The 26730-nt window shown below is 31.9% G+C and overlaps 1 protein-coding gene across 3 annotated transcripts; it reads left to right on the top strand.

Annotated features, from left to right (window-relative positions):
• The first annotated feature begins 166 nt into the window (after positions 1-166).
• Positions 167-26730, top strand: LOC106716791 (elongation of very long chain fatty acids protein AAEL008004). 3 transcript variants are annotated; one of them, XM_014510398.2, is made up of 8 exons: positions 167-423; positions 13369-13447; positions 16922-17112; positions 18990-19070; positions 20268-20430; positions 23389-23525; positions 24937-25125; positions 25655-26730. In XM_014510398.2, exons 2-8 carry the CDS (start codon positions 13399-13401, stop codon positions 25784-25786), a joined length of 942 nt encoding a protein of 313 aa, XP_014365884.2. In that variant the 5' UTR covers positions 167-423; positions 13369-13398; the 3' UTR covers positions 25787-26730. The 3 variants fall into 3 exon arrangements, with proteins under 3 accessions (XP_014365884.2, XP_014365883.2, XP_014365885.2); XM_014510397.2 differs by lacking the exon at positions 167-423 and adding an exon at positions 3769-3933; XM_014510399.2 differs by lacking the exon at positions 167-423 and adding an exon at positions 9206-9261.

Genomic DNA, 26730 nt, shown 5'->3' with positions numbered 1-26730 from the left:
TCAGAAATTATTTCCAAATTCAACATAATCGTGCCCTATTTTGATCATACTTCATGACGTAACCGCAAATGTCAAACCATTCTTAACTCTTATTTAATCTGTGTGATCCAACTGAACCGGGAGTGGGTCATGGAGTAGTATGTTGTTAGTGAAACAGTATTTCTTTTATTTAAAAAATAAAAATTGTAAAATATAGATATGAAGTTAGAGGTGTAATTTACATTAAAACATAAGTTTAAGTAGAAAGAGCTCCTTAAGAGCTATTTCCATAACCTAAATTAGTCATCCAGTGTAGATAAATGAAGAGGTGACAAACGTCTCTGATATTGCATTGAATCATAGTTAGTTTGAATGCCATTACCAGTACTACACGTTTTTCAATTTCCAATATATTTTTCGTGGTGATATCAAGAGTTTTTGAGGGTGAGTAAATAAAAGTATGATATATTCGTTCTCACTGCATTCGTACAACGCCCATTGGTAGCTATGCCGCTATGCTTGCTAAAAAAAATGTAGAAAGTATCGTGAATAATTTTTACGTGCGGTTAACAATTCTTGCAGTTTGTTTCTGATTTGCTAAAATAGAATTAGAAAAAAAAAGATAATGTTTGCCATAAAAATTAACACTAACAACAATTTTTTAACCTATGTATATTTCCAAATTTAAAGATTTCTAGTCTATGATTTTTCTTTTATAAGCAAATTACTCCAATTATTTTTGTCATTGCTTGAAATTTCAATTATTCTGATATTTGAACTATTTAATTTCTCTTCATATTTTTCTCAAAGTTTTTTTAAATGTAGTACCGACAATAAATGGAAGAAAAAAATATAGTTATGTACATGTTACATTACTTAAGATATTCTAATGTAGATGGAGAATAAATTACACATGAGGGAGATAGAATAAAATAATTTCAAACATGTTTCTAAGTACCTATATCAACAACTATAATATTTGAAAAAATGAGAAGGATACAGTATGTTTTATATAATTGTGTTGTTGCTTTAAACCTATCTAATAACCCTTGTGCTACCTTTACCTCTATATTTTTATCATTTAACTTTGAGTTTTACATTCTATCTTGTCATCTTAAGCGCTAGGATTTTTTAAGATTTCGCCTCATAAAGTGGTATGTGCCTAGAGTTTAATAAAACAACAATTTGAATGTCATTTTATTGGACATTAGACCTTACAATCTTAGTTCATTGACCAACAAACTTATCTAACCCGTTGGGCATAAGTAAAACTGAATTATAACAGTTGACTACCACACCTTGTTAGTGTCAAAAAGTGTCATGGGAATGGTGTCATGTCTAGTTTTGTAAGTCATTTTCTATATCTAAGTCAAAGACATTTAAAGAATATAGACAAAATACATCATGAACTAAACTATTTGGATTATTTAATTAATAATAATACAATAATTTATTTAATATTTTTAAATCACCATTTATATTATTTTATGGCATCTAACGGCCATTTCTCTAACAACTTTTATTGAAACTATTTGTTGATATATAGTTTTGACTAATATGTTGCAAGGAAAGTGTTGTCAATGTCCTCCCTATAATTACAAATAATATTTGAATATCTTTGTCTTAAGATGTTTTTAGTATTCTTCTGACAGAACTTACTGCGATAGCAGCATCTGTCACCAGTCCATATTACTTTATTGCACTATATTTGCTGTATTATAAAACGTTAAACATATGATACCATACTCTCTAGGATGAGAAGTTATAGAAAACCAATCTATAATTTTACCTTTGTAATGCTTTTTACCTTGATAAATGTTAGAGAAGATTATCACAGACTTATTAAAAAATAGACATTTTTGTATGATCAATTAAAATATAGAAACTTTATGTAGACAAAAAATAATATTAGCTAATATGTGTATAAATATTTTCTCATCTCTATTATAGATTTTTAAAGTATAAGGTGGTCATAGACATTTTCTTGCTTATTTGTCTTTAGTTGACAGAGAAAACGCACTTAAATAGGATATTTAGCTTTCCTATGCCCTTTCCCATCCATCTTTACAAGAGAAGTGTAGAAAGAAAAAGAGGTCCCAAATAAGGCATCGACACCGTCCGCGCGGAATTAAAAAAAAACCTAACAAGTAGCCTATGTGTTCTTGCAGACTGTGCCAAATTTCATCAAGATCCATTGAGGCTGGAGATACCTTCAAACAAACATTCATCCATCCACCTAAACTTTCGCATTTATAATATTAGTAAGGTAACTTATCATCTTGCAATCGTCTGTAGTATGATATCGGCTATTAGTTTTTTGAGTTCCTTTAACTTTTAGGTACTCTTATTTCCTCCAAATTTTCTGATAAAGCGCTCAAAACTACGGGTAACAACTAGTGTTAGAAAAAAAATTGTCGTGATTGTTAAATTAGCTTTTCGATGGTCATAAATACAGCAATGTCAGCAATGTTCTTCCTATAATTAGACAAATAGACACGACTGAATATCAATCCTTGCCAAATTTCAATATTATTGATTTTTAAAGTTACTGTATAAAGATTTAATTCGATATGTTTGACGGAACCAAATTGATGTTTATTTCGTGAAAATTTATGAAAAATTAGTAAGTTTTTCTAAATGTAAAAATGAAAATATCTATAAACAATATTTATCTACGTTTTTATCCATCTATATTCCCACTATTTATTTTACTAAACTTTATGTTAATTTTTATATAATCCAACACCTGATTGGAAATAATATTTTGTTCTCGCTTGATTTGAGGTTTACAGTAGAACAAATTTTTAGGACACCTTTCAACGTAGTATTAGAAAAAACGTAGTACAACGGTGAATTTTATGTGCTTTACTCTCATGTTCAAAACTGTATAACTTTATTTCTCTTACAACGAAATATAAATTAAAACATTGATATTGAATCGGTATCATATAATGTTGCGGATAGGACGACATGACCTTATAACCCAATTCTCCAATTCTCCTCGCACTGGATTAGTTGTGCCAGGACCGAATGGAAGATCGTAGTCTCTGCCTACCCTATCGCCGTTACCCAGAGGTCACGTGTGTGTGTTATGTCGTTGTTGTAGGACCATGATCACATAACATCGTAAAACACCTTTAAAAATTTAGCTTTAAGTGTTAAAATTTGAATTAATCTTACTAATATTAGAAATGCCAAAGTAACTCTGACTGTCTGTCTGTCGCGCTTTCACGACAAAGTTACTGAATCGATTTAGATGAAATTTGGTACACAGAGAGGACATAGACTACTTTTTAAAATAAAAAAAGGTTGAAAGGGCTGGAACTTGTATGGAAGTATTGTCATTTTTACAGCAACAATATTGAAACATTTCCCCATAACTCAACGACCTTAAACTTAATTATGAGAAATATTTTTATTAAAGTGTTCAAAGAATCAGGGTTATAATTTGCCTATTAATGTAATAAAAATAAGGCTCAAGAATAAAGCCTAACATAGCCGTATCCACCGTCCGTCATCCGCCATATTTGTTCGCGTACTAGTTGATAGCGCCTAGCGGAAGTCATTTTTTTCAATAGTTTTTTGCCGATTTATTTATCAAAAGCCCTTTAATTTTTATTTCTATAGTCATACATTTTAATTGTTTTACAAGGGTCACGTTCGGGTGACAATGTGAATCAAAAGTAATGAAAGGAAATGGTTAGTTATTCGCGATGTTCGAGTTTGGCGGTCAGGACTGACGGTGACGTATACGTGACGCAGGTGAGCTTGCTCGTAGTCGGTATGGCCGCGGTTGCGCTGCTCGCAGTCACTGTCCGTTGCGCGCTCGGCGGACGCTAACTTGCGCGTGCGCATCGCTCTCTACATTTCGAAAAGATTTAATTTTTCAACTCATCACATCCCTACACGCGCTCGATATAGGGTTGTCACATCACTGAAGCCTTCGCATAAATTGTAAGTATGTTTTGTCATTTTAATCGGAACTAAAAGCGAACTTCTTCAGGGTCTTATTTTGTGTAAGATATATGACTTATTTTACGAAAATTAAAACCATATGATATGTTGCTTATTTTAAGTCTTATTTGACACATTGTATTCTTGTTTTTAGTGCTTAGTATATTTTTATTAGTATACGTAAAATTACGAGGAGACCAAAACACGGTTACCAAACATCTTAACAAGAATGATTAAAATGCAGTAAACAGAATTCTTTGTAAGTTTGATGTACCTATGGATTGTGTGAAATATGCGCAAGAATGAATTCAGATATGACGGCTGATAGAGATGTATGGAAGAGTAGTACATACTATGTCGACCGTCCGTAAGGAAAAGGCAAGTTGTTAACAAAATAAACAAAAACATTGATAAATTACAAGAAGTTATAGATAAAAGGGGTAAAGCAAATCTTTTCATACTTATGAATATAAGTCTTAAAAATATATCATAATTGTCAAAATTATTATTAATAATAAGTTTGTTGAAACGAAAAAGTACTTTAAAAGTAACCAGTTATGTTGTTGAAAGATACCAGAATATTTTTGTTTCATGTTTCACTCAAGTGATAATTTCATCAGACGTTGACCGGCTTTGACCAGTGTTACAAAATTGTTGCTTTTTATTTTATACGTTAATGTTTTACGTTGTAATTTGCACACAATAGTTGATTTCTATTGTTATAACTGAAAATAAACAAATTTGGATGTGTTCCGAATTCAATCAGTTCAGTTATTGACTTTGAACTTGATTTAATTTGCTATAGTTAATGAACCTAAAATTTTCCAACTAATTACCTTGAATACTGGAAATGATGAAAAAAGTATAATTCATAGATTTAAACATTCGGTTTTACACATTATTTAGAAATATTCTCCCAAAAAGAAACATTGTCTACTGTTCGGCAAATCAATCACAAACAAGTTACTAGTTCTTCTAAATTCGCAACGTGGTAAAGCTAAAGTAAATGAATCGTCGCTAGTATTATACTCGTGGATAGTGTAAATTTATTACTTGTATGATTATCGATTGTAACACATATTGCCGTCTTTAACACTCTCGCTGAAGAATTTTAAATTTTATATATAAAATTCTCGTTTCGCAGTGTTAGTTACCATACTCCTCCGAAACGGTTTGACCGATTTTTTATGAAATTTTATATGCATATTCAGCAGGTCTGAGAATCGGCTACTATCTATTTTTCATATCCCTATTAAGTTTTTTATAATTCCGCGCGGACGGAGTCGCAGGCTGCAGCTAATAACAATATATATGGCTTGATTAAAGGTAGACAACGCATCAGCATTTGCGGATGTCTATGGGCAATGGTCGCCTCGCTATTTCGGCGAATCCAGGTGGCCGTTTGCTCGTTTGTCACCCTTTGATATAAAAAAGAAATATTTTGACATGGACTCACTCCTAAACAACTTGTAAAAATGTTTTATATTTGTATCATGTCTGTTATTACTCTCATAGTCAATACCTTTTTTTGTTGAAATAAGGAAAGTAGTGTTTGTCGCGAATAGTGTTTTTCACGATATGTTTATTTTATCATTACGTCTACGTCGCGTCGGTTAAAAAACCGGTCAGACTTTACCGGTACTCCTATCTATTTACGTAGGTTTGTGGGAAAGATTACTTTTATGTGCTTAAATATATTTTAAAGCCGGCTTTTGTACTTTGACAATTATATAATTATAATATACTGTTTTTGCACCGATGTGAATTAATAATGCTCCATTTTTTAATATTACGAAAAGATCCCTTATATATTATATTTTTTTTAATCTTGGTACATCTAATCTTAGTTACTATTTATACGTGTCAATTGTATTAAAAGTCAAGGTCCGTCGAAATTTAAAAAATATAGTTTCATTACTTCCTTCTACTTATTTCCTAATATTTAGCTCCGAGCCTTTTAAAACGTTAACGTATGACAAACATTATAATATCTGGTTATTCAAATCACATAATTAATATGTTAAAAATTGTCAACTTGTTATAATTAGGTTGAGATAGCTCGGATTCTTCAGTTCCTTGGTTAAATAGAACAGTAATAATTTCGATTATCATGAAATTAAATAATTGTATATATTTATATTACTTTTTACTTCGCATTTATAACATTGATGAATAGGTGTTTATTAGAAGGTATCTCAAGAACGGCTGCATAGAGCTCGATAAAATTAGCTACAGATGTAGAACACATTCTGGAAGAACACATAGGGTACCTATTATCCCGGAAATGTGTACGGTTCCCGTGCGATAAAGTTACTTTATATATTTACTTACTTTATCTTATAGTATTGATTTCGACCGCAGACTACACGACTATATGTTTATGTATATTGCGTCACGTACCTACTTGTTTTCAATTTCAATTTAAGTTTTAAGTAATGTTTTTTATAGGCATTACTACCTGAACTCGGCATCCGGTGCAATGCCAAAGTCAAATGAATGTTAAAAGTCTAAATAATAAAAACAATTTCCAATGTCATAGCGCGAGTAAAAGTGTAATTAAATTTGATACACTTTTTTAGTGCACAATCCTCGGGTGCATTCTAATCATCCTGCTAAAGTGATATCAAAATCTGTCAAGTGGCTTTGTGGCTGTGGAACACATAGACACAAACATCGATTTTTGTATTTACATAGCAAGCATAGCTTTTGCTTTCATATGCGCGAAATAAAAAAAAAAACTTAGCAAGCTAAACGTTATTCGAGACAGTAATCTCTGTGCCAGATTTCATTCAGATTCGTTTAAACGTTTTGGAGTTACCTGCTAACAAACATCGAGCCATCTTAACTGTTTATTATTAAAGTTAAAATAATTATTAAACTATTAGTAAAGTTTAATTTAAATAATCACAATGCTTCTTGTTGATTATATTATCTTGAATATATGAAGGTTAACACGGCTATTTTTTACTGTTATGTTGCACGGTTAAGACTGCGATATTTAGTTATTTATACATTTAGAAGGGACTCATTTTTATTTGTAGCAAAATATGTTTTTATTTAACGTAAGCAAACGTTCTTTAATAATTTGCATTATTTTTAAAACAATGTTTTTACTATTATTAATATTTAGTATATGTCACAAAATAAATTGATTATATTAACGTATTTTCCATTTTAACAGCTTTTTCACACTATTTTCCTTACTATTCTCGAAACAATATTTAAAAAAGAAGTTTCCAATTAACAAAAAATCTTTGTTTTCCATAGTAATAAATTGTTTTTTTCTACCCCTTAGAAAATGAGAGTAATTAAACAGTATACAAAATTGTAACAAAATCTTTAATTTGGTTATCTTCGAATTTGTTCAATGAATTCCATATAAACAGTTGCCGACAAAAATAAAATGAGTTACCGTATGGGAAAAATATATAGGCAATAAGGTTTTTTAAAACATTTTCCAATTTTTTTTTCTAAAGCCTTAACGTGAGTTTCCTACTTTATTTTTTATTGCATTTATGTTTAACAAAATTATATCGTGGTTCGAGAAACATCTGCAGAAGATGATGACGGTACATTTTTGAACAGTAGAACCCGGCGGTTATTATTCGCAGAGGACAATTTATTACACAGCATAGCTACAAATGTAAGAGTACTTCTAGTCCTTAGAAGGTAGAGTCGCGATCGGAACCAAGGTTGTAATACGTAAATAATTAAAATGTATGTAATTTTTACTGTCTGTACGATAGTAAGTAATTTTGTTTTAATTTTCCGCAATACCAATAAGGACTCGCTGTTCTTGAGGCCACCTAAAGAGATCAGATTACAAAAAAACAAGGTTTACAAACGCCAACACAACGTAATCCCACACTTAACGTAACGCTGCATTTACATGTAGGCTACGAAGATTCGCGAGTATTTCAAACTATCAATGAACTAGTCTGTTATTGTACGTATGTTTCTTCCAATTTTTGGATTTTTTTTAATATGAAAGGGTGCAATGGGGGAGGAGTACTCGTAATGAGAATCCAATCAATTTTGTTTGTACAAGAACTTTGACACTAAAAATTCACGGTAATATTTAATAGACATGTACGTAAAAAGTGATAACGGAACTGCCCACGATGACTATATTAACAAGATCTGTGGTCTTTTGCGTACTAGGTCATCTTTCGTTTCCTGTCATCGAGTTACAATCCTTGACTTTTGCCCTTGGTTTTCGATTGATAAACAAAAACTATCATTTTTTAACTCGACGAAGCTTATTAAAAAACTATAAGACTAACAGCAGTAAATATGATTAATAGCTCAATGTATTTTTCTTATTTAATAATAATTATGATAAGTTTTTGTGAAAAATATTTTAATGCGCGTTTTTGTCTAGTTGCCTCCGAATAATGATGTTGTTAAAAATCACAAAAACACGAACTTTTTGTCTCTCATACAATCATTTTGTTTTCTATAAAGAACAATGCTATGTAACATTTGTTTTACATGCTTTTGACAAACACATTGTATAAAGAGTTGCAAATAACAAATTCAATTTCGATGCTTATGCCAATGCACAAATTAATCGTTTTTTATTCTATTGTTTCACAATGTAAATGAGGCTGGCCGCATATAATTTCTTTGGGTGCGTTCATCCGTAATACTAGTCCACGACTGTGACGTATTCAAGTGAAATGCGTTTAGGGGCACTACGCTTGCAATTTATTAATTTATTCACAAAAAAAAAGTCGAATACTTTTTGCTTTTATGTTTATCAATATGATATCGTAACAATAGTCAACTATTGTAACTTTGATTATGTGAGGTTATATTTATGGAAAAAAGAGAACGCATCCGTTTACTTTAATCAATAATACTTTATCTATAGAATTGAAAAAAATGACAATTATTTTTTATTTTAATAAAATACCTACTTCGGTTTTTCCTTACTACATTGCTGTTATACGATGTAATTCGCAAACAAGAGATATTCGCTATTTTTCCTCAAAAATATTTCTCCCTTAGCCTATTTTGTGTTTCCTTGAAAATAACTCATCCTTCCCATATTGAACACATTATTATGAAAAATGAGTTCATTTATTAGAAAATTGAGTCATACACGAGAAGTTGAATTCCATTTTGCTTAATTTCCTGTAACTTACGAACAGCCCTGTAAAAGTCACAAGGCATGCGCACGCGCAACATAACGCAACATTCTCAAACATTCCATGGGATGGGTGTCGGTGTCGGGTGGTGGATAGTGGGGTCGTACCGGCGGCGGCGGCGCTACTCTGTGGCAGTGGGTCAGTGGTTCCGCGGCCCGCTCTGGCGCAACGTCCTTACGTAAGTCGCAGTACGAGTGAAAGTTGCCACGACCCAACGACACTAGCACGGATCCCGTGAATTATAAACATTCCTCCGACCAATAATGGAACTCTTTCCTCATTGATTAATGCATATAGCTTACCAGGTCCTTCTTAAAGAGGTGGATTCAACGTCGCCCATCTTTTGTTAATGATACATATTTAGTTTAGCTCCTGTACTTACTTAAATCATAGCAACAAAACTAAACAAGTATGACGGTTGTTTGAATTGGAATTTATTTTGCGAACTCCTTATTAAATAATTTTAAAGCTTTATGTACATTTTAATTGGTTTATCTATTCGTATTTGACATACATTTCCAGTGGGCTATGTAAATTAATTTTCTGCAATCGAATTGAAACAAATCTCTGGTTAAAATAATTTTAATATTTTAATTGATGCAAATTAGTATTGTTTTGTGCGTTGAGTAACAGTTTCCACGTTACATAATGCGCGTCGGATGGTGTGTAACACTTAAATAATTTTCAAGTGTAAGAAGGAGTCGGTAACGCGGGGACCGGGTCAAGGTCTCGTATAACAGACTCTATGTGTGACAACAGTTACGTAACAGTTTCGTGCTTTGTCCCATCTTCCTGCAGTTTTCACGCTTCTATCCTGTAAAGTACCAATTACGTGATCAATAATTGTTGAAATACTTTTGATTGCTGAATGAAATTACCTTTTGTACATATTGAAATAAAATATTTTTTCTCGAATATTAACATAACGCTTATAAAATTATAATACTATATTGAATAAAAAGGCGCGCATTTTCAATCTTGTAAAGCTAATCGCTGAAAAAATCGGAATTTTTTAAATTACCCAAGAAATCACGTATAACTTTGCAAATGTTCATTAGTAGAGCCTTTATTTAGTTTTCAGTTTAGTAAAATGATTAATAACACAACTTAGAAGGTATTTTATCGTGATAACTTTGTGAAGCGTTTAAGTTGACACACCTACAAAGTAACTGTTAAATCGTGGCATTTTCTATATTGATAATTATTAAATAATAAAATAAAGTAACGTAGTCATTTCAGATAGCCTCGATGTCATCTGGTATGACAGAAGGTCGCTCATAAAGTCAGTTTTCATTGAAAAGGAACCTGGTCCAGCGGTAAATCGCAACCTTACCTTGAAGTTGACTTCAATTATTAAGCAGTTAATAAGTCATTGCATATTATAACTCTAAGTACCCACAAACCCAGTCGCAATGATTGATTGCTTTTATAAGTGTCATTATCAATATAGTTATCCCTTTATTAGATTTCTCGTTTTATCCATTTATTACCTGGTCTTATTAGTATGGCACTGGTTTACGCGCGCATGTATACAAATATATGTAGATTTGTATATATTGTGTGTTTGTCCCATTATTATTTTCTGGATCTATCAAAATAACTAGGCATGAAGGCTGGATTATTTTAATAGAGTTAGTGTTATGTCGTTATAAGTTAGTCTAGGGCGTCTATCAAAACTGTCACACACACATATATATATATATAGTAAGTGTATCATGATAAAAGTCGCTTTCTTGCGGGTTGTGAGAAATTCGGAAAAAAATTCACAATAGACAGTACTTATTCGGCGTGATCTACATAGATCTTTAGAAATCACAATATCTCCCATTGACTCCCAATAATCTTTGTCTGAACTGAAAAATATTAAAAAGAAATGATCATAAAATACCGTATAACAACTTTGCTAATGTTCTAACAACGTTATTATAAAAATTTATTTTCAGATTAAAAGATCTTTACTGTTTGTGTTATTATAGCTTAACTAGAAACCATTCCAAGCAACAACATATATCTAGTATCCGATTTAAGATGGTGCTGTTTTGTGTGACATTCGTGGAACGTGACAATAGCACGAAAGCATACCCAACGTGCGCTTAGAAGCGAAACGTGCTGTCGCCACTTCCGATGCGATTGTTAATATGACACGATCAACGACGACGTGTACATAAGAAATTCTAGTCTTCATATTCTGTGAAACAACACTAATTAATTAAGATTTTTAATTATCAAGAAATTTGTTCAAAATAGGATAATATTATTAGAAAATTAATGAAGTGTTAGTATATGGCGCATGCAATTGTGTATTATGTATATTATTTTAATACATTATGTTTACATTTACAATTAAAAATAAACTTGAACCGTGAGTTCACACCACCGAAATTAACATCAAATGTATCGTACAGTTTCGAACCCAATTAAATTTTACCCGACTGTCAAGATGGTATGTTTTTCACACGTATTTAAGCTCGTTTTTATGTATGTGGGTTTGTATGTACGTATATTTCAACGTGATATGGCCTAGAGCCTAAACCACTGACGATTCAGGTGTCGTTCGATTTAGGGTGTACCCTATGACACTCCGGGGAAGAGGAGAAATACACCCACTGTATGTTTTGTGCTGATGTAGTGTACTACATCAGCACAAAACATACAGTGGGTGTAGACTTTGCTTGCGTAAAATTTAGAAAAATCTAATAGTATGTTCCGTTCCACATTACATGTAATTTCCATAGTAGACAAAAAATAACACAAGTTGCTGACTACAAGTAAACAAGTTATTCCACCATTTCGCCCCCCTTTCTCTCAGCCATGTGTTGTGTGACGTAACACTTGGAATTCTCTTTAATCGCTCATTCCGTATGCGAAATCTGCAAACGTTCACGATTTTTAAGGACAGCGAGTGCCGCAACTCTTACATTGCTCGTACTTCCGCCATAAATACGCTACGCACAAAACTGTACTAGGTATCTTGTACAAAACATTTTGTGTACTTGATGAGCTTTTTAGTCGTATCTAAAAATATCCATAAATGTGTTTACAAGAATACAGCCTATATTGATGAAATATCGTAACTATGTGCAATTGAGTCAAGTTATAAGGGATCATTGGAACTGCTAAAGCAGCACTAACACTAAAGTTGCACTCGCAGTTTGCATGCGAGCGAAAAACAAGTGAATCAGGGTATTTCGAAGTTCTAAATAAAAACACATATCGAGTGACATTTCCATTCCGCATTTACATACGTATTTTTTCTCTTAATGTTTTTATGCGCGATTACGTTCGCTTTGCATTAATATTGTCAGAGTTGATCTTCATGTTTTTTTCCTTTGCACAAATCTTATGTAACCATCATCAATACTAGACTGATTTAACGATGTGGTCTAGATTATTGTATTTATGTAATTCATGACCCTTATGTGCCAAAAAAATGTTAATTCCTCAAAATGTATGCCATCTAAAAACAAAAACTGCACAACTCCAATTCACATGACATTTGGGATAAATGTTGCAAATATATTTCATAATTATAAATATGTTACCAGGACTAATTCCATGTTAATTTGTATATTACCATACAAATTTATAACATTCTATAAGACTGAACAACACGAAAGGTATTTCTTTGATGTCGATCATTTTCTGACTCCGGTTAAAAAGGTCGTTCGAAAGAGTTTAAGGGTGTTATTAAAAGGTCTTTGCCTTTATTCAATTATTTTAAAAAACACTTTTATTACTAACAATGAACCAATTAATTTTATCTACTTCCAGCCATCTTGTTTCGTTAGTACATCTGTGATAATAAAAACACTTTCAATTTCCCGTCACTTTCAATTTTTCTTGTCTTTTATTGTATTAAATTGATAAGTTTACACATTCTAGAATCAAGTGTTTATGCTTAATATAATTCGGTCATGCGAACTTTAAATTAACGAAACCAACGTTCGGCTGAAATAGCTGCACGCTGCCGAACAAAACTAACGTGTACACTCACCGCGCTGTACCCGATGTTAGTTTCATAGCCTAATTGTGGAAACACCTCGCTGGTTCTTCCAATTAGTACAAGAACCGCGTAATTAATAAAATCGAATAGAACGTATTAAACTATATTTACACCTTACTAAAGAATAACTACGTAAAGAATATTGCTTATACCATCTATTGCTTATCCATATCTATCCAATGATCATAAATATAGGTAATTGAGAAATTAACCAAAAACTTTGATATATTTGGCTTAGTTCTTTGTGTTACGTTACTAATTTGATGTTTCCGTTTGTTGCAGATTTTTAGTTGTTAGTAGAACCCAGCAAAAATGGAAACCGTTTATGATTGGTACAAAGACCTTATGGACAACAAAAGTGGTAAGTTTATACTTTTTTTTAAACTCATTTTGCTTAGTTGACAGTGAAAATAATTATAATATCTTCACGAGTGCTCGACGTTTTAGACAATAGCGCAAGAATATTTGATTCCTCTTGTAAGATTTTTCTTTTCTTCTCTCGGACGAACTTTCAATCGTTCGAAGTACACTTCTTCAAAAACACTTGAAAGGAATTTTGCCAGAATTTAACAAAATTATGTATTTTTTTTTCAGTTTCGTCTTCTCGACGTTTTAGATTATAAATTGAACATTTAATTATTATACTCAATATGTTTACCGAAAGTCGCAGCAATATATGAAGTAGCTACCACATAGTTTAATTCTAATTTAGTGACAATTTTCTATTTTGAGATTAAAAAAATTCGGTAATTAACACGCGATTGCGTGACAAATTGACGTTAGTATTTAGGGTACTGGTGTATTACATGTTATAAAAAACTATGTATGATCATTAATTATTTTAAATATTACTTTTCTCTCAAATTCTTTTAAGGTAATATTTTAACCTTTGTTAATGGGGCGTAATCTCATTTTTTTTTTTTGCTAGAAGCGATGATACTTCTAAATGTAAAAATAATGACTTTAAACTTAATACTGTAAAATGTATTTGTTTGTGAGATTTATGTGTTTTAAAGATATTTCACAAAAGTTCAATATGTACATTATTATTTGTATCATTTTATTGCAAATCATCAGAGCGACGTAAATTGCATAATGACTATAATAATTAATTGTAATTTCGCAACGTTCCACAAACTGGATGTTAGTAAATTTAGGCGGATCGAGTCGAATTAACTTTCGTTTGACCGGCTCATAGCCGGGCAGCGTCATCTGAGGCGTTTGCTCAACGACGTTACGTAAACCGACGCTGATCTAAACTCAGCTGATGTAGCATCACTACCGTAACGTAGCCCCTCCCCTGCAGTACGCCACTAGGTTACGACTGGGACTTTCCATAAGCCCGAGTTTTTACTAAGCGTTCATCTGGAACACGTAACATGTTGTGTAATGACAATAAATAAACCAATCGGCATGTGCAAAATTGGTGTCGAAGTAACCTATTTTAAAAAAATATTACACTCTACCTGTCTTAAAATGTCTCTATTATTTCCTTATCCTATTTTCGTTCCTTATATTAGTAGAGATATAAACAGACTTTGTTTGTATAGAAGGTTTAACTCGTTGTACTAAGATAAATGCAATAAAATAATTAGCATAATGATTAACAAAACTTTGACCTGTTTAATGTCTTAAAAATAAACATTTTATGTTAATTTGAGAACAACCAAGGTAAGGTCAGTTTTAATTCATTTACTAATTACAAATTGTCTCATAACCTCCTAACCGCTTACCAGAAATACTATTGATTAAAATAAATATAAAAACTTACGAAATGTGATTAAGTTACAAATATGTACATGAAAATTAATTTATTTAACGTAGAACTCTTGTGTCGGTCATGAAGATTAATTTGATATTAATATCTTTTCAATATTTGAAAGGTGACACCGTCCAAAATAGAATCAATTAAAACTATGATATATACAAATTATATACTTACATATTAATTTTCTAAATTTATATCAAACGGAAACAATATAAAAGCGAAATTTATTTAGATTTTTCAAGTTACCGTTCGGAAACTGCAATTCGTATGAAATATATTTAAATTTTTTATGTAATACTCTTTGCAATTTTTTTATTACCAACTATGATTGATTTCTACATTAATACAAGTATTGCAGACTGACAAGTGATATGGTTAATACCTTTGCTACTCTTAAAATCTTAATATCAATTATATATACTAATACTTATGTATATATGAACTCATATGTAAAAAGGGGGAAATTTGTATTTTTGTATGTAATGAATAAACACAAACAGTACAACGCAACTCTTATTGTATATTAACGAATCATCAATTCCACTGTTGTGTAAAGTTATTTACAATACGAGTACTTAGTAAAGTTAAAGTCTTATATTTACACATGTACTACATTAATCCATACATTAAAGGTGGCACTCATTCTTAGAAGTGTATGTCTTGTCTGTATTTGACCCCAAGGCTTACACTTGTCCCCTTAGCAATTATTCAATGATCGTAGAGCTACTTTATAACGTGAGCAATACAACTTTTAAAAAAAGTTAAACTATATTTGATGCACAGAGCATTGTCAAAACAATACAGGTTTTCGTTGTAGAGGTTACGATAGGCTAGGAAATATGTATGACATTTCATTTGATGTCGTAAAGAACAATACCTGAACCATTGCATAATTAGAGTGGTTGTGTATTTTTGCTTCGTACACATTAACATCGAAAATATCCTTAATTCTTCCAATTCTTACGTCAGAAAAAAATAATAAAAAAAGGTCAGCGTAAACATTAATTACAAAATTGAATTTTATATTGTTTGTAAGTAAACGAAATTATTTTGGAAGGAGCGGCCTTGTTAATTAAATTAATTTGTCCTCTAGGGACATGTCATGTCCAGTTTCAATTGTTGCTCTATTTATCTGGACCTATTAAAAAAGTTTACGTATTTTTCACGTGAAATGGAAATTAATTGTGCCAATGTCTTTTTTAACTATGAACAAGGTTATTTTGTGTATTTTTATGGTTATTTCCTGTTGGGCCGATCGGCCTACCGATCAATCATTATAACTTACTTGCTAGCTTTTCCTCGCGACTCGGTCCACGCGGAATTAAAAAACTTATTGAGTAGCCTATGTGTTCTTCAATACAGTTTTCTACCTCTATACCAAATTTTATTCAGATCCATGCAGCTTCGGAGATACCTTCCAACAAACATCCATCCATCCATTCTTTCGCATTTATAATATAAGTAAGCAAAGTATTAAATTTCTTATTAAGTTCGTTGTGCATAACTATCGTACTTTATTCCTTTTAATTCATACTGAGTTTTCTGGACTCGAAGTTTTCCTGCTCAAGTTTACTTTTTACAAGTGGTACTTAGATCACTTAAATCAAACATCCGTATGTTACGAGGAAAATATTTACATTTTAAGTATATACGATGTACATATAAAATGTAAGATAATTCTATTTAATACGTTAGTATATTATCGTGTAATGTAACTTCTAAAAAAAGTAAGAAAAATACTTACATAGCCGCGAAAAAATGCCCCCTTGTCCGTGGGTGAAAAACATTACCCACGTGTCAGTCTTGTAGCAAAGAAAGTATAAAGTGCCTATTTCCAATAACCGTTGGAAAGGCACGTTCTCTGCGCAGCTCGAGTGAAGCCCTCCTACAAGGGATGAATGCGTTGTTCTGTCTAGTCGGCACTTCCGCTAGACTCTTTCTACTTTTGTACCCGACTCTTCTAGCGACAAAGTTAAGAGCACAAAATCACTGCATAAAGTTATAATCTTTAATAATAGATTTTTATGTACAGTTTTAAACCATTTAATGCTTTCTTTTTTGTTTTAGACCCCCGAGTGAACGATTGGCCGATGATGTCGTCTCCGTGGCCAACGCTGGCCGCTTGCTTGTGCTATGCCTTCTGCGCTATAAAATTGGGACCAACCTTAATGGCCAACCGCAAGCCATTCGAACTCAGAAATGTGCTCGTTGTTTACAATTTCGCTCAGACCGTATTCAGCGCATGGATCTTCTACGAGGTAAAATTCATTTCCTATAAACAATGACATTAGAAAAGCTCTTAAAATGTTTTACAAATGCGTTTTAAATTCTTATCTTTATTACGTAACCAAAACCAAGAAAAAAACATTGTTTTTGAATTATGTAAATCGTCGATAATAATAAAATGCTTTTAATGGATTGTTATCAATAATAAGTGATGAAAAAAATACACTTGATATTAAGTACTGACCTTGTCCCTGAGTACGTTCACAGACGTGCACACGCTTATTGAAAAAAGAGTAAGATGTGTCTAAGATCACAAAAGACAACTTTCGTTAACATTTAATTTGTTCAATATTTAGTAAATTATTTTAATGTCGTCCAATTTTGTTCGGTTGTATTGTACTCTAAAACTACTGAATTGATTTTTCCAATTCCTTCGCCATAACTACATTATCCTGGGGTAAAATAGTTTATTTTTAATAATGTCGTTTAATATTTAAAACCACGCGATCTATTTACCAATAATTTTTGCTTTGGAAATATTGCCAGATATTTTATGATATTTTAATGACATTTTGTTGTTTAAAATACATTTATCAGTAACTACTACGAAGCGTGACACGACATTTATGCAAAATATAGTGTGCCAATTCATTTACTCGTCAAATAATTCCTTCTAATAGATAAGAATAATATCTACATAAGAAGCATAGCCTAACTTGTATATTTTATATATATATATAACTTATTATATATATTTTTTTTTTTTTCGGGGTTTACTTTAATCTTAGCGACTCGCCGCCCTTTTGTTGGACGTACGCGACTACCATAGGAATAGCAGTCGCACAAAGTCGTAAGTTGTGAAGCTTGTTGCGTTAGTTGAAAACTGGTCTTAAGATCTATCAAGACCCTTAGGCTACAAGATATGCTAATAGAAGAACATCATGGGAACTAATATTACCCTTCTTCTGACACGCCGAAACGTTATGTAATCCTTGAATAAGTTAATCACACGGTGTACAATGGCAATAATTGTAATGTTCACTAATATGTCTTTACAATTAAATTTAAATGTAAGTAAGATGCATTCCCACATTATGGAGTTCATTAAACATTATATATATATTTACGTAATAATGTTACATCTTATAGATGAGGTTTTTTGCAAGAAAACTAGTACAATTACCTACTGCTTAGTGGTTTTATTTTTAATGCCATAATAGCCTTGAATTGTTGATTTGTTTTTAAGAAAAAAAACTTCAATCTACGTTTACGGTAAAAGTTTAATACTAGTTAACGGAAAATTTATATCAGTAGCGCCGAGAGTTATGTGTTTAATAATTATGCGAATGCTAAGGAGCTAGATTTTTGTATTTCTTATTGGAAATTTATGATATATTTTTGGCACATTTTATGGTGCAACACATGAACAAATGTCGGTCGCACTGTTTGTGTTTTCAAAGGCACGGTCAGCATCATTAATGAATCGCTAGCGACCTACTTGCAACTCGTATGAATTTTAATCTATTATTTCCCAACCGCGCTCGCTACGGCCACGTTACGTCTAGTATCTATTAATAATTACTCATTGATCCTGTTATGCAAGATCGCTTCTAAGGAAATTTCTCGTGCTCAGCTCCCTCCGAGTTTGAATTTATGATGGTATACTTTATATTCACTATTAGCTTTTCGTCTTCATTTATACAAAGAATAAGGATTGACTATAAAATAGTGAAACAATTTTCATATTCACTTAGTTTTAAAGTAATCAATAAATGTCGACGTCGCTTTTTACGAATGCTTAAAAATCACTTAAAATAAACAAATATAAATTATACCGAGATTAGATATAACCATATGTTGATAACAAGAGATTTAAATGTTACAAAATATTTGTATGATTGATTCACAGTATCTGATGAGCGGTTGGCTGGGCCACTACGATATCAGATGTCAACTCGTCGATTATTCAAGACACCCTCGAGCGATGAGGGTAAGTAAATTACGTTTTATAATTCATCTCACAACAGATTATAACTTGAAAGACAATTCTAAATCAGATACCTGTATAAACTGTATTTATAGCTTTTTTTACTTGTGTTTTATGTTCCTACAAAAAATATTGTAAACAGATTATGTTTAAATTTTCCATTCCGACCACATGTCCTAGTCAAACAAGTTAACGATCATTTTTCTCAGAATATAATTACGATATAACCACCTTCCGTATTTATTGTCCACTTTTAAGCGAGATATTTTTATTTTATATAACAGATATAAATGAAAACCTTTTAGTTGTGTTATCAAAAATTTTCAAACCATTTTTGTTGCCTTTAATGATAAACATCGATTGTTAAATTAACAAATAAATTTATTTATATGGTTTATGGAAAATACTTCCCGTAAAAAATGATCATCAGAGCATAAAGCTCTATGTTATAAATTAAAAACTAACATAAAAAATATGATTCATGTAAACACTTAAATGTTGCCATTGTTTCAGTCAAATAAATGAAAAAAGTTTAACAATTCACATCGCAAAAACTGTTTGCCAAAGTACCAAGATTTTGTCTTATCAAGATATTGTATTTAAAAATGTTGTTGCAAAAAGAAAAACATATATATTGTTTTTGTATTATTCTCACCTGTAATCATATCTAAACATTTATCTACACTACAGAAAAGAGTTCAACTTTGAATAAATGAAGAACTTATATTTTTATTGAACGGAAACTCAAAATAGAAATGGAGTTAGCCGATAGTAAGCCCCTACGTACGCAAGGCAACGTAAGTCTTCGAAACTAATATTGTATACTTGTACACACAACGTTGAATCGTGGATGTGAGGCGTCTATTCGGTCGGAATAGTCATGGTGACATGTCAACTGTATAGATTTGCTACGCCATCTTGAAAATCGCAACGACTTTTCTCACGACGATCTCGACAAACAGGTTGCGAGCGACTGGTTTTGGCGACTAAAGAACAAATGACGTGTACCTGTGTACGAACCACTACAACATTGTATAATATATCAACTTAGTGACTTAGTCGCCGGGTTTCGAAGATTTACGTTGCCTGTTGTATGAAGGAACTTTAACTGGCGCTTTGAGTCGGAACGAAGTAAAAGTTTTGATTTCCAAGCTATCCAGAGGTACATCAGTGCTAAAAAGGCATATGTTTTATGTATAGATGGCGAACACATGTTGGTGGTACTACTTTAGCAAGTTCACTGAATTCTTCGACACGCTGTTCTTTGTACTGAGAAAGAAGAACGAGCACGTGTCCACTCTACACGTCATCCACCACGGCATCATGCCCATGTCCGTCTGGTTCGGGGTTAAGTTTGCACCGGGTAAGTCACACAATCACCACACACTATTTAAGATAATATGAAGTAAAAAGACCTTTCTTAATTTTTGATATTTGTTCAGTCCAAAATTACTCTCAGACCTTCTCAGATTACCAAAGTGTTAAAACCGATTAATGGATTAGGAACACATCGAGGACAAACGGATAAACGTCGATATTTATTATTATAAAATGTAATATCGACGCCCCCATCGAATAATCCTGTAATGCACTCTTACCGGGTTCTTGCTTTTCCGTCGAATTCGGCATCCAAAGGTCCTATTACAAGTTGTTTTTTTATATTTTTCTTAATGTTAATTACGGAGATAAAAAGTCATTATTGAAACAGATTTCTTTTTATTTCCAATATAATCATTTTTCCTTCATAGCACAGAATACGCCCGGAATACATGAATGAAAATTAAATACAATGAAGCAATAAAAATTAGCTTTGTTTTGGTATCTAAAAGATTCTTGTACAATAATTATTGACGAAGTTATTAAAGAAATACAGTTTTTTGCTTCTGAAAAATTTTATTTTTCCTATTACAGGGTTATTCGGTGGGGGCGTCAATATTATCAATTGACTTAATAAAAAAATACATGCCAAAGCATTTCACTATCGCGATAAAAAATGTTATTATATAAACTTCGTAAACTCAAACGTCACGACACAAACTAATAAATCACATTTGAAAGATAGTGAATTACCACGAAATTATAAAGATAAAAAAAAATCAGTACTTAATTGATCATAAAAAATTAAATTAAATTCTCAGAGTTAGTCTTAATGGTCACTAAGGATGATTTAGTATGAGAAATAAGTGATCATTAAACCAGTCTCTGCACGACACACGACATTATTATATATGTATTTTGATTCAAAATAAAACATTTATTCCACGTAATAGCCTGCAACTATTAATTTGCAAATAGACCAATTGGAAAAACCTCTCTCACAGAAAACCCAAAGATATGCATAATATTGTTATTTATACGTTGTACGTAAACACAATTTAACTTCGTAAAATTCCGTAATAAAGTATTATATACGTGCAAAAAAACATAGACAGATTATTTTTGTGTTGTTGTACTCTTGCTCCTCGACTTACTTATAATTTTCATATTTATGCGTGTCTAGATAAGTAGCTTTTAATATTGCAAATACGGAAATCGTGAAATTATTATTATTTTTCCCATTTGTCAAAACAAGTATCTGATTTATGTTTACGTTGACACTTTGAACATTGTAGAGTGAACTGCGAAGTTGGCATTAAGTTGTCATTTTTTATTTAAAAATTGCTTTATTGCGTCATCTAAAGGCAAAAACATAACCCTCATTTTATGGCTAAGGTAATGGAAATACACAATAAAACTTCCTGCAATAAGCTCAAGTTCTACTATATCAGGCTGTTGTGTTATGAGTAATAAATGTAAGTATTTATTATAATTACATTACATTTATTTACATGTAAACGATTATTCCAGTTTATAAAACCAATAAAATAAATTTCCGGTTAACGCAGTTAACTAATATTATTTAAGAATAAATTTTTACGTACGATATTAAACCGAATATGTAACACAAATAAAAATTATATATATTTGATTACATCAACAAATATACAATGTGTTAAGATTAAAATTATTTTATAATGTGCTAAATAAATATGATAAAAAGTTTAAACAACTACTGACTTAAGAGATATAGCAAGACTAGGATTAACATATCTCTCTAGCTCATGCTAAATGTATAGGTAAACATTGCGGAGTAACAACACGATGTTTGTACTAATAATAACAAGGTATGATTTTATCTAAGTGAATACATTTTCTTTATGATTTAAAGAAATTATCAAGAATAAAAAATACTTAACTATACATATAAAGGTAATTAAATAGTACATTGTACCAACATTATAAACGCGAAGTGGGGTTGGCGATAAACAGGCAGTAAAAAATAAAACTTTGTTCGTCGATCCCATGTAACTGGGGCCTTACTAATGCCAGGGAAATGATGACAATTATAAATGCAATATTTTGTTTCGATTTGTTGTACATAAAACAAACCAGTTTATTTTTACTGATTATACAATAAAATCTCATATAAACATAACCAAGCCCTACCTTGTTCTATTAGGATCAAAATTATAAAACTCGTTTTTAAAAATGTGTACTAACCTTTATGTGGCAAATAAAACGGAAGTTTAAATATTGTAAGATTTGTTACATACGCAGTATATAATACATATTTACTTTATGATTTAGCAATTTTATAATACATAATACTGCGTAACGTAGTAAAGCAAGTATTTAACAGTTTATGCTGCGATAATATGGTATATAAAACGCATGGACTTTACGACAATTACCTGTTATTTCTTTCTCTCTTTAATATTTACTAGCGGTCGCCGGCGACTTCGTCAGCACATAATATACATTAGCTACCTTCCTGTCAAAATCGGTCCAACCGTTCCTGGCAGACAGAATAACAAAAAAAAGTGATTTTTCGTTATCAGCAACCCCATCATGTGAGCAAAATATGTTTTTTTTTTTTCAATATTACATACAAACACTTCAAATTGATATGATGTATAAAATACTGACAGAAGGATTAAAACTATACTCGAAAAACAAATGACAAAATAATTAAATTACAAAATTAAATTAAAGTATCTAATATTTATTAAATTTAACAATCCAAAACTAAACCGTGAGTTATTAATACTGGCCAGAAAAAAAAATGTTAAAAATATGACGTAATGTTTTACTTATATGTACATACGTAACGGTCATCATATGTTTGTCCAAACAGTTCTTTTATTGACTGTTAGTCGTTTTTTACTAACTATAGTTTGCTGCCTTTAAAACAAACTAAATGTTTTTGTCATATATGAAGTAAGTGCTAATGGTTTAACCGAAGTACAATATTCTATATTAATGTCATTTCTCATTGACGCAGGCGGTCACAGCACATTTTTTGCGCTGCTAAACACGTTCGTGCACATCGTGATGTACTTCTACTACATGGTGTCAGCCATGGGTCCCAAGTATCAGAAGTACATCTGGTGGAAGAAGTACCTCACCGCCTTCCAAATGGTAAGTCAAACACACACACACGCAAACACACAGACGCATGGAGATGCAAAGATAGAATGGGATAATATTTAATACAAAATTGACACCTAAGGAACCCGCACTGAGATGAAGCTAACCACATAATATTGTGGTTGCGTAGTACATAACTCGTACACTATTTTGATAAACCAAGGTACTATTAATAAGTGTATAATCTTGTGTATTCATTTACTAGAACTGATCTTGGTTTAAAGGTTTAGACTAAGTTAACATTTCAACGGCAAAACATCAGTAGTAGAAAAGAAAAAAATGTATGAAACTGACATATCAGGTTTACGTCTTGAAATTTTCTATTGGCTATAAACATTAATGGAATGTTGTGTTGTTTACTATAATTATCATAACACTAGCTGTCGCCCATGACTCTGTCCGCACGATATTAAAAAAGTCTAGTAAATAGCATAAGTAGCCTATGTGTTCTTCCAGACTATGTTCTAAAACCGTGCCAAATTTTATCAAGATCCGTTGAGCCGTTCTGGAGATACCTTCAAACAAACATCCATCCATCCCTATATCTAAACATTCACATTTATAATATTAGTAAGATGGTATATGTAGTATATAGTTTGATTTTATAAATATAAAACAAGTATTGATTATTTGCGGGTAAGAGTTGCTAAGTGTCAGTTGAAATGTATAAAAGTAAATATTTACATTACATTTACATATATGCATGTTCTGCTTACACCGGATTAACATAGAACCTTGGCTATACTAACCTTAGTTTACCTTAGAAATAATGGAGCATGTTGTTTGATCAATTTCAATGGACTTTACGAGGTATTTATTGTTTTATGAACACACGCTTTGATTAAATATACTGATGGGTCAGTCACAAACCTTGTACCTATCATTATTTACATATAAAACAATTTCAATGTAATAACCATATTAGTACATTATATGTTAAAAGTTATTCAAATATAAAATGTTATGCAATATTTAGGTAATTATATATTTCTTGTAATGCATTTATTGAGGAAATGACTAAGGACAATTGTTAAAGAACAATGATTACTAAATCAAAATTTGATTGTTTCATTGTAACTTATAACTTTAAAGACTTGAGCACGATCCCACTTGAAATATTAAGATGAGATGTGGTCTAAAGACTGATGTCGAAGAATTGTTATTCGATTCCTTCCGCAGTGTTAAATAACTGCTTATTATTGCAGTCTTAAAATATACGCATTTTCAAATCTTATGTACCATAAAAAAAACTTATACGCTAATTCTATTTTCAATTATTTTTCTGACATTGTTCATTATATCTTATCCAAGGGTTAAATACTTTATTTATGCTTTGTTATTTTGTGTAGAAGGTGATTGAGAGACTGCAGTGGTATAATGTGGCTTGTTTGCGGTATCGCAGGTACAGTTTGTGCTGATCTTCAGCCACCAGCTGCAGGTGCTGTTCCGGCCGTCGTGCCAGTACCCGCGTCCCTTCGTCTACTGGATCGCGATGCACGGCTTCCTTTTCCTCTTCCTCTTCTCGGACTTCTACAAGGCACGCTACAACAAGGCCGACAGGAAGGCCAAGGCCAACAACGGACTTTGTATGGTAAGATGTTACAAAACGTATTACGCACTATTTTTATTTGATTTGTCACCAGTTACTCTAAATTTTTTGGTGAAGAAATATGAAATATATAAATGAAAAATGGTTGTAATCTTCATTTTGTAATATGTGAATCGCAAAGTAGTAAAGGTGGGACCTCCTGGGGTCCAGGGAGTACCCGGACAGCGGGAGTAAAATCCAGCATTCACAAGTTGAAGGAATGTAAAAGCCGGATTTTCACCACAACTAGTAAAATTTGGAAAAGGGTCATGTGAAAAAAAGACTGGTAATCTCTGGTCTATATATTTGATTATCTAATTCGCTTTGTAATCATTAGTCTAAGTCTATAGTCATGTTAGTTGACAAAGAGTCGTCATCTACTCACCTTTACGTAATACAGCATATATAAATAATATATACATTATCATTGTATTAGGTCGAGTCGGACCTTGAAAAATTCATGTAATTTACCATAAAACGGTTGCTCATTGAAATAAATAACGATTTTAATTTTTACCTGTCTTTTTTACAGGTTGTTATGAACGAGAACGGGATATCGTTGAATGGAAAGAACGGATACAAGCAGGAGGTGGCGTCCGAAGTTCCCAACTCGTACGCATCTTCGGCGGCCGACGCCTTCGTCCGCCGGAGACCAGTCTCATAGTGTCCTTTGTGATTTTATTGTAGCTTTAAAACGGTACAGTCTCGAAGTTTCCATGAGACCAAGGTCACCAAGTGTTCGCTTTAAATTGACTAGGTACTTGGTAGTGTGTCTTCTCGGTGGCAGTGTGTCATCTCGGTGGCAGGGTGTCATCTCGGTGGCAGTGTGTCATCTCGGTGGCAGGGTGTCATCTCGGTGGCAAGACTGTACAGTATGTCACCGCGCCCGTGTTCAACGCCCACAAAGTGGACAACTCGACTCTCAATCTATCTAGGTCTAGGGTATGCAATTAAAATATCGATAAAAATTGTCGATATTAATCTCGGAGGCAATAACATATCGCTTACCGATCTATCGACTGTTATAGAATATTTTTGGATTTTAATGCAATTGTCTTAAAAAAATCAAATCAAAGTGAAAGGAAAAACTAAAACAATCCTTATCGGAAATTAAAATGGTACATAATTATTGTTCAGATGACTTTCCTGTTTAACTGAATGTTATAATGAATTTCGATAAATATTTTATCATGTTTATATTGTATCGGTATAAATTGATAATGCGACGCCGATGTTATCGATAATTGTAATTAATTTTATCGATAAAAATTTGCAGCCCTATCTATGTGCACAAAATGCTATGGATCTTTCTTCGAAAGCCTTATATTATTTATAAGTACAAAGATTTTTAGGAACAACTATCGAATTGTTAATTAAATCGTGTTTCGTACTAGTTGTATTGTGTTTGTATGTTCTGCGTTGAATTTAACTGCCGTACTCAGAGTCATTTCATGGGTACTTACAGAATACTTAGTGTAGATTTATCTATATCTACGTTAAGTTACTTATTTTAGTGACCATTTAATGATTGACTGCGGCAGTAAATCTGCATTTTGAATCTACATGTCTTCAATTCGGGATGCTATTTTCTTTGTATGTAAATATACT

The sequence above is a fragment of the Papilio machaon genome, chromosome 6 (genome assembly GCF_912999745.1).
Source record: "Papilio machaon chromosome 6, ilPapMach1.1, whole genome shotgun sequence".
Taxonomy (NCBI): domain Eukaryota; kingdom Metazoa; phylum Arthropoda; class Insecta; order Lepidoptera; family Papilionidae; genus Papilio; species Papilio machaon.
This window is presented reverse-complemented; position numbering and strand designations above follow the sequence as displayed.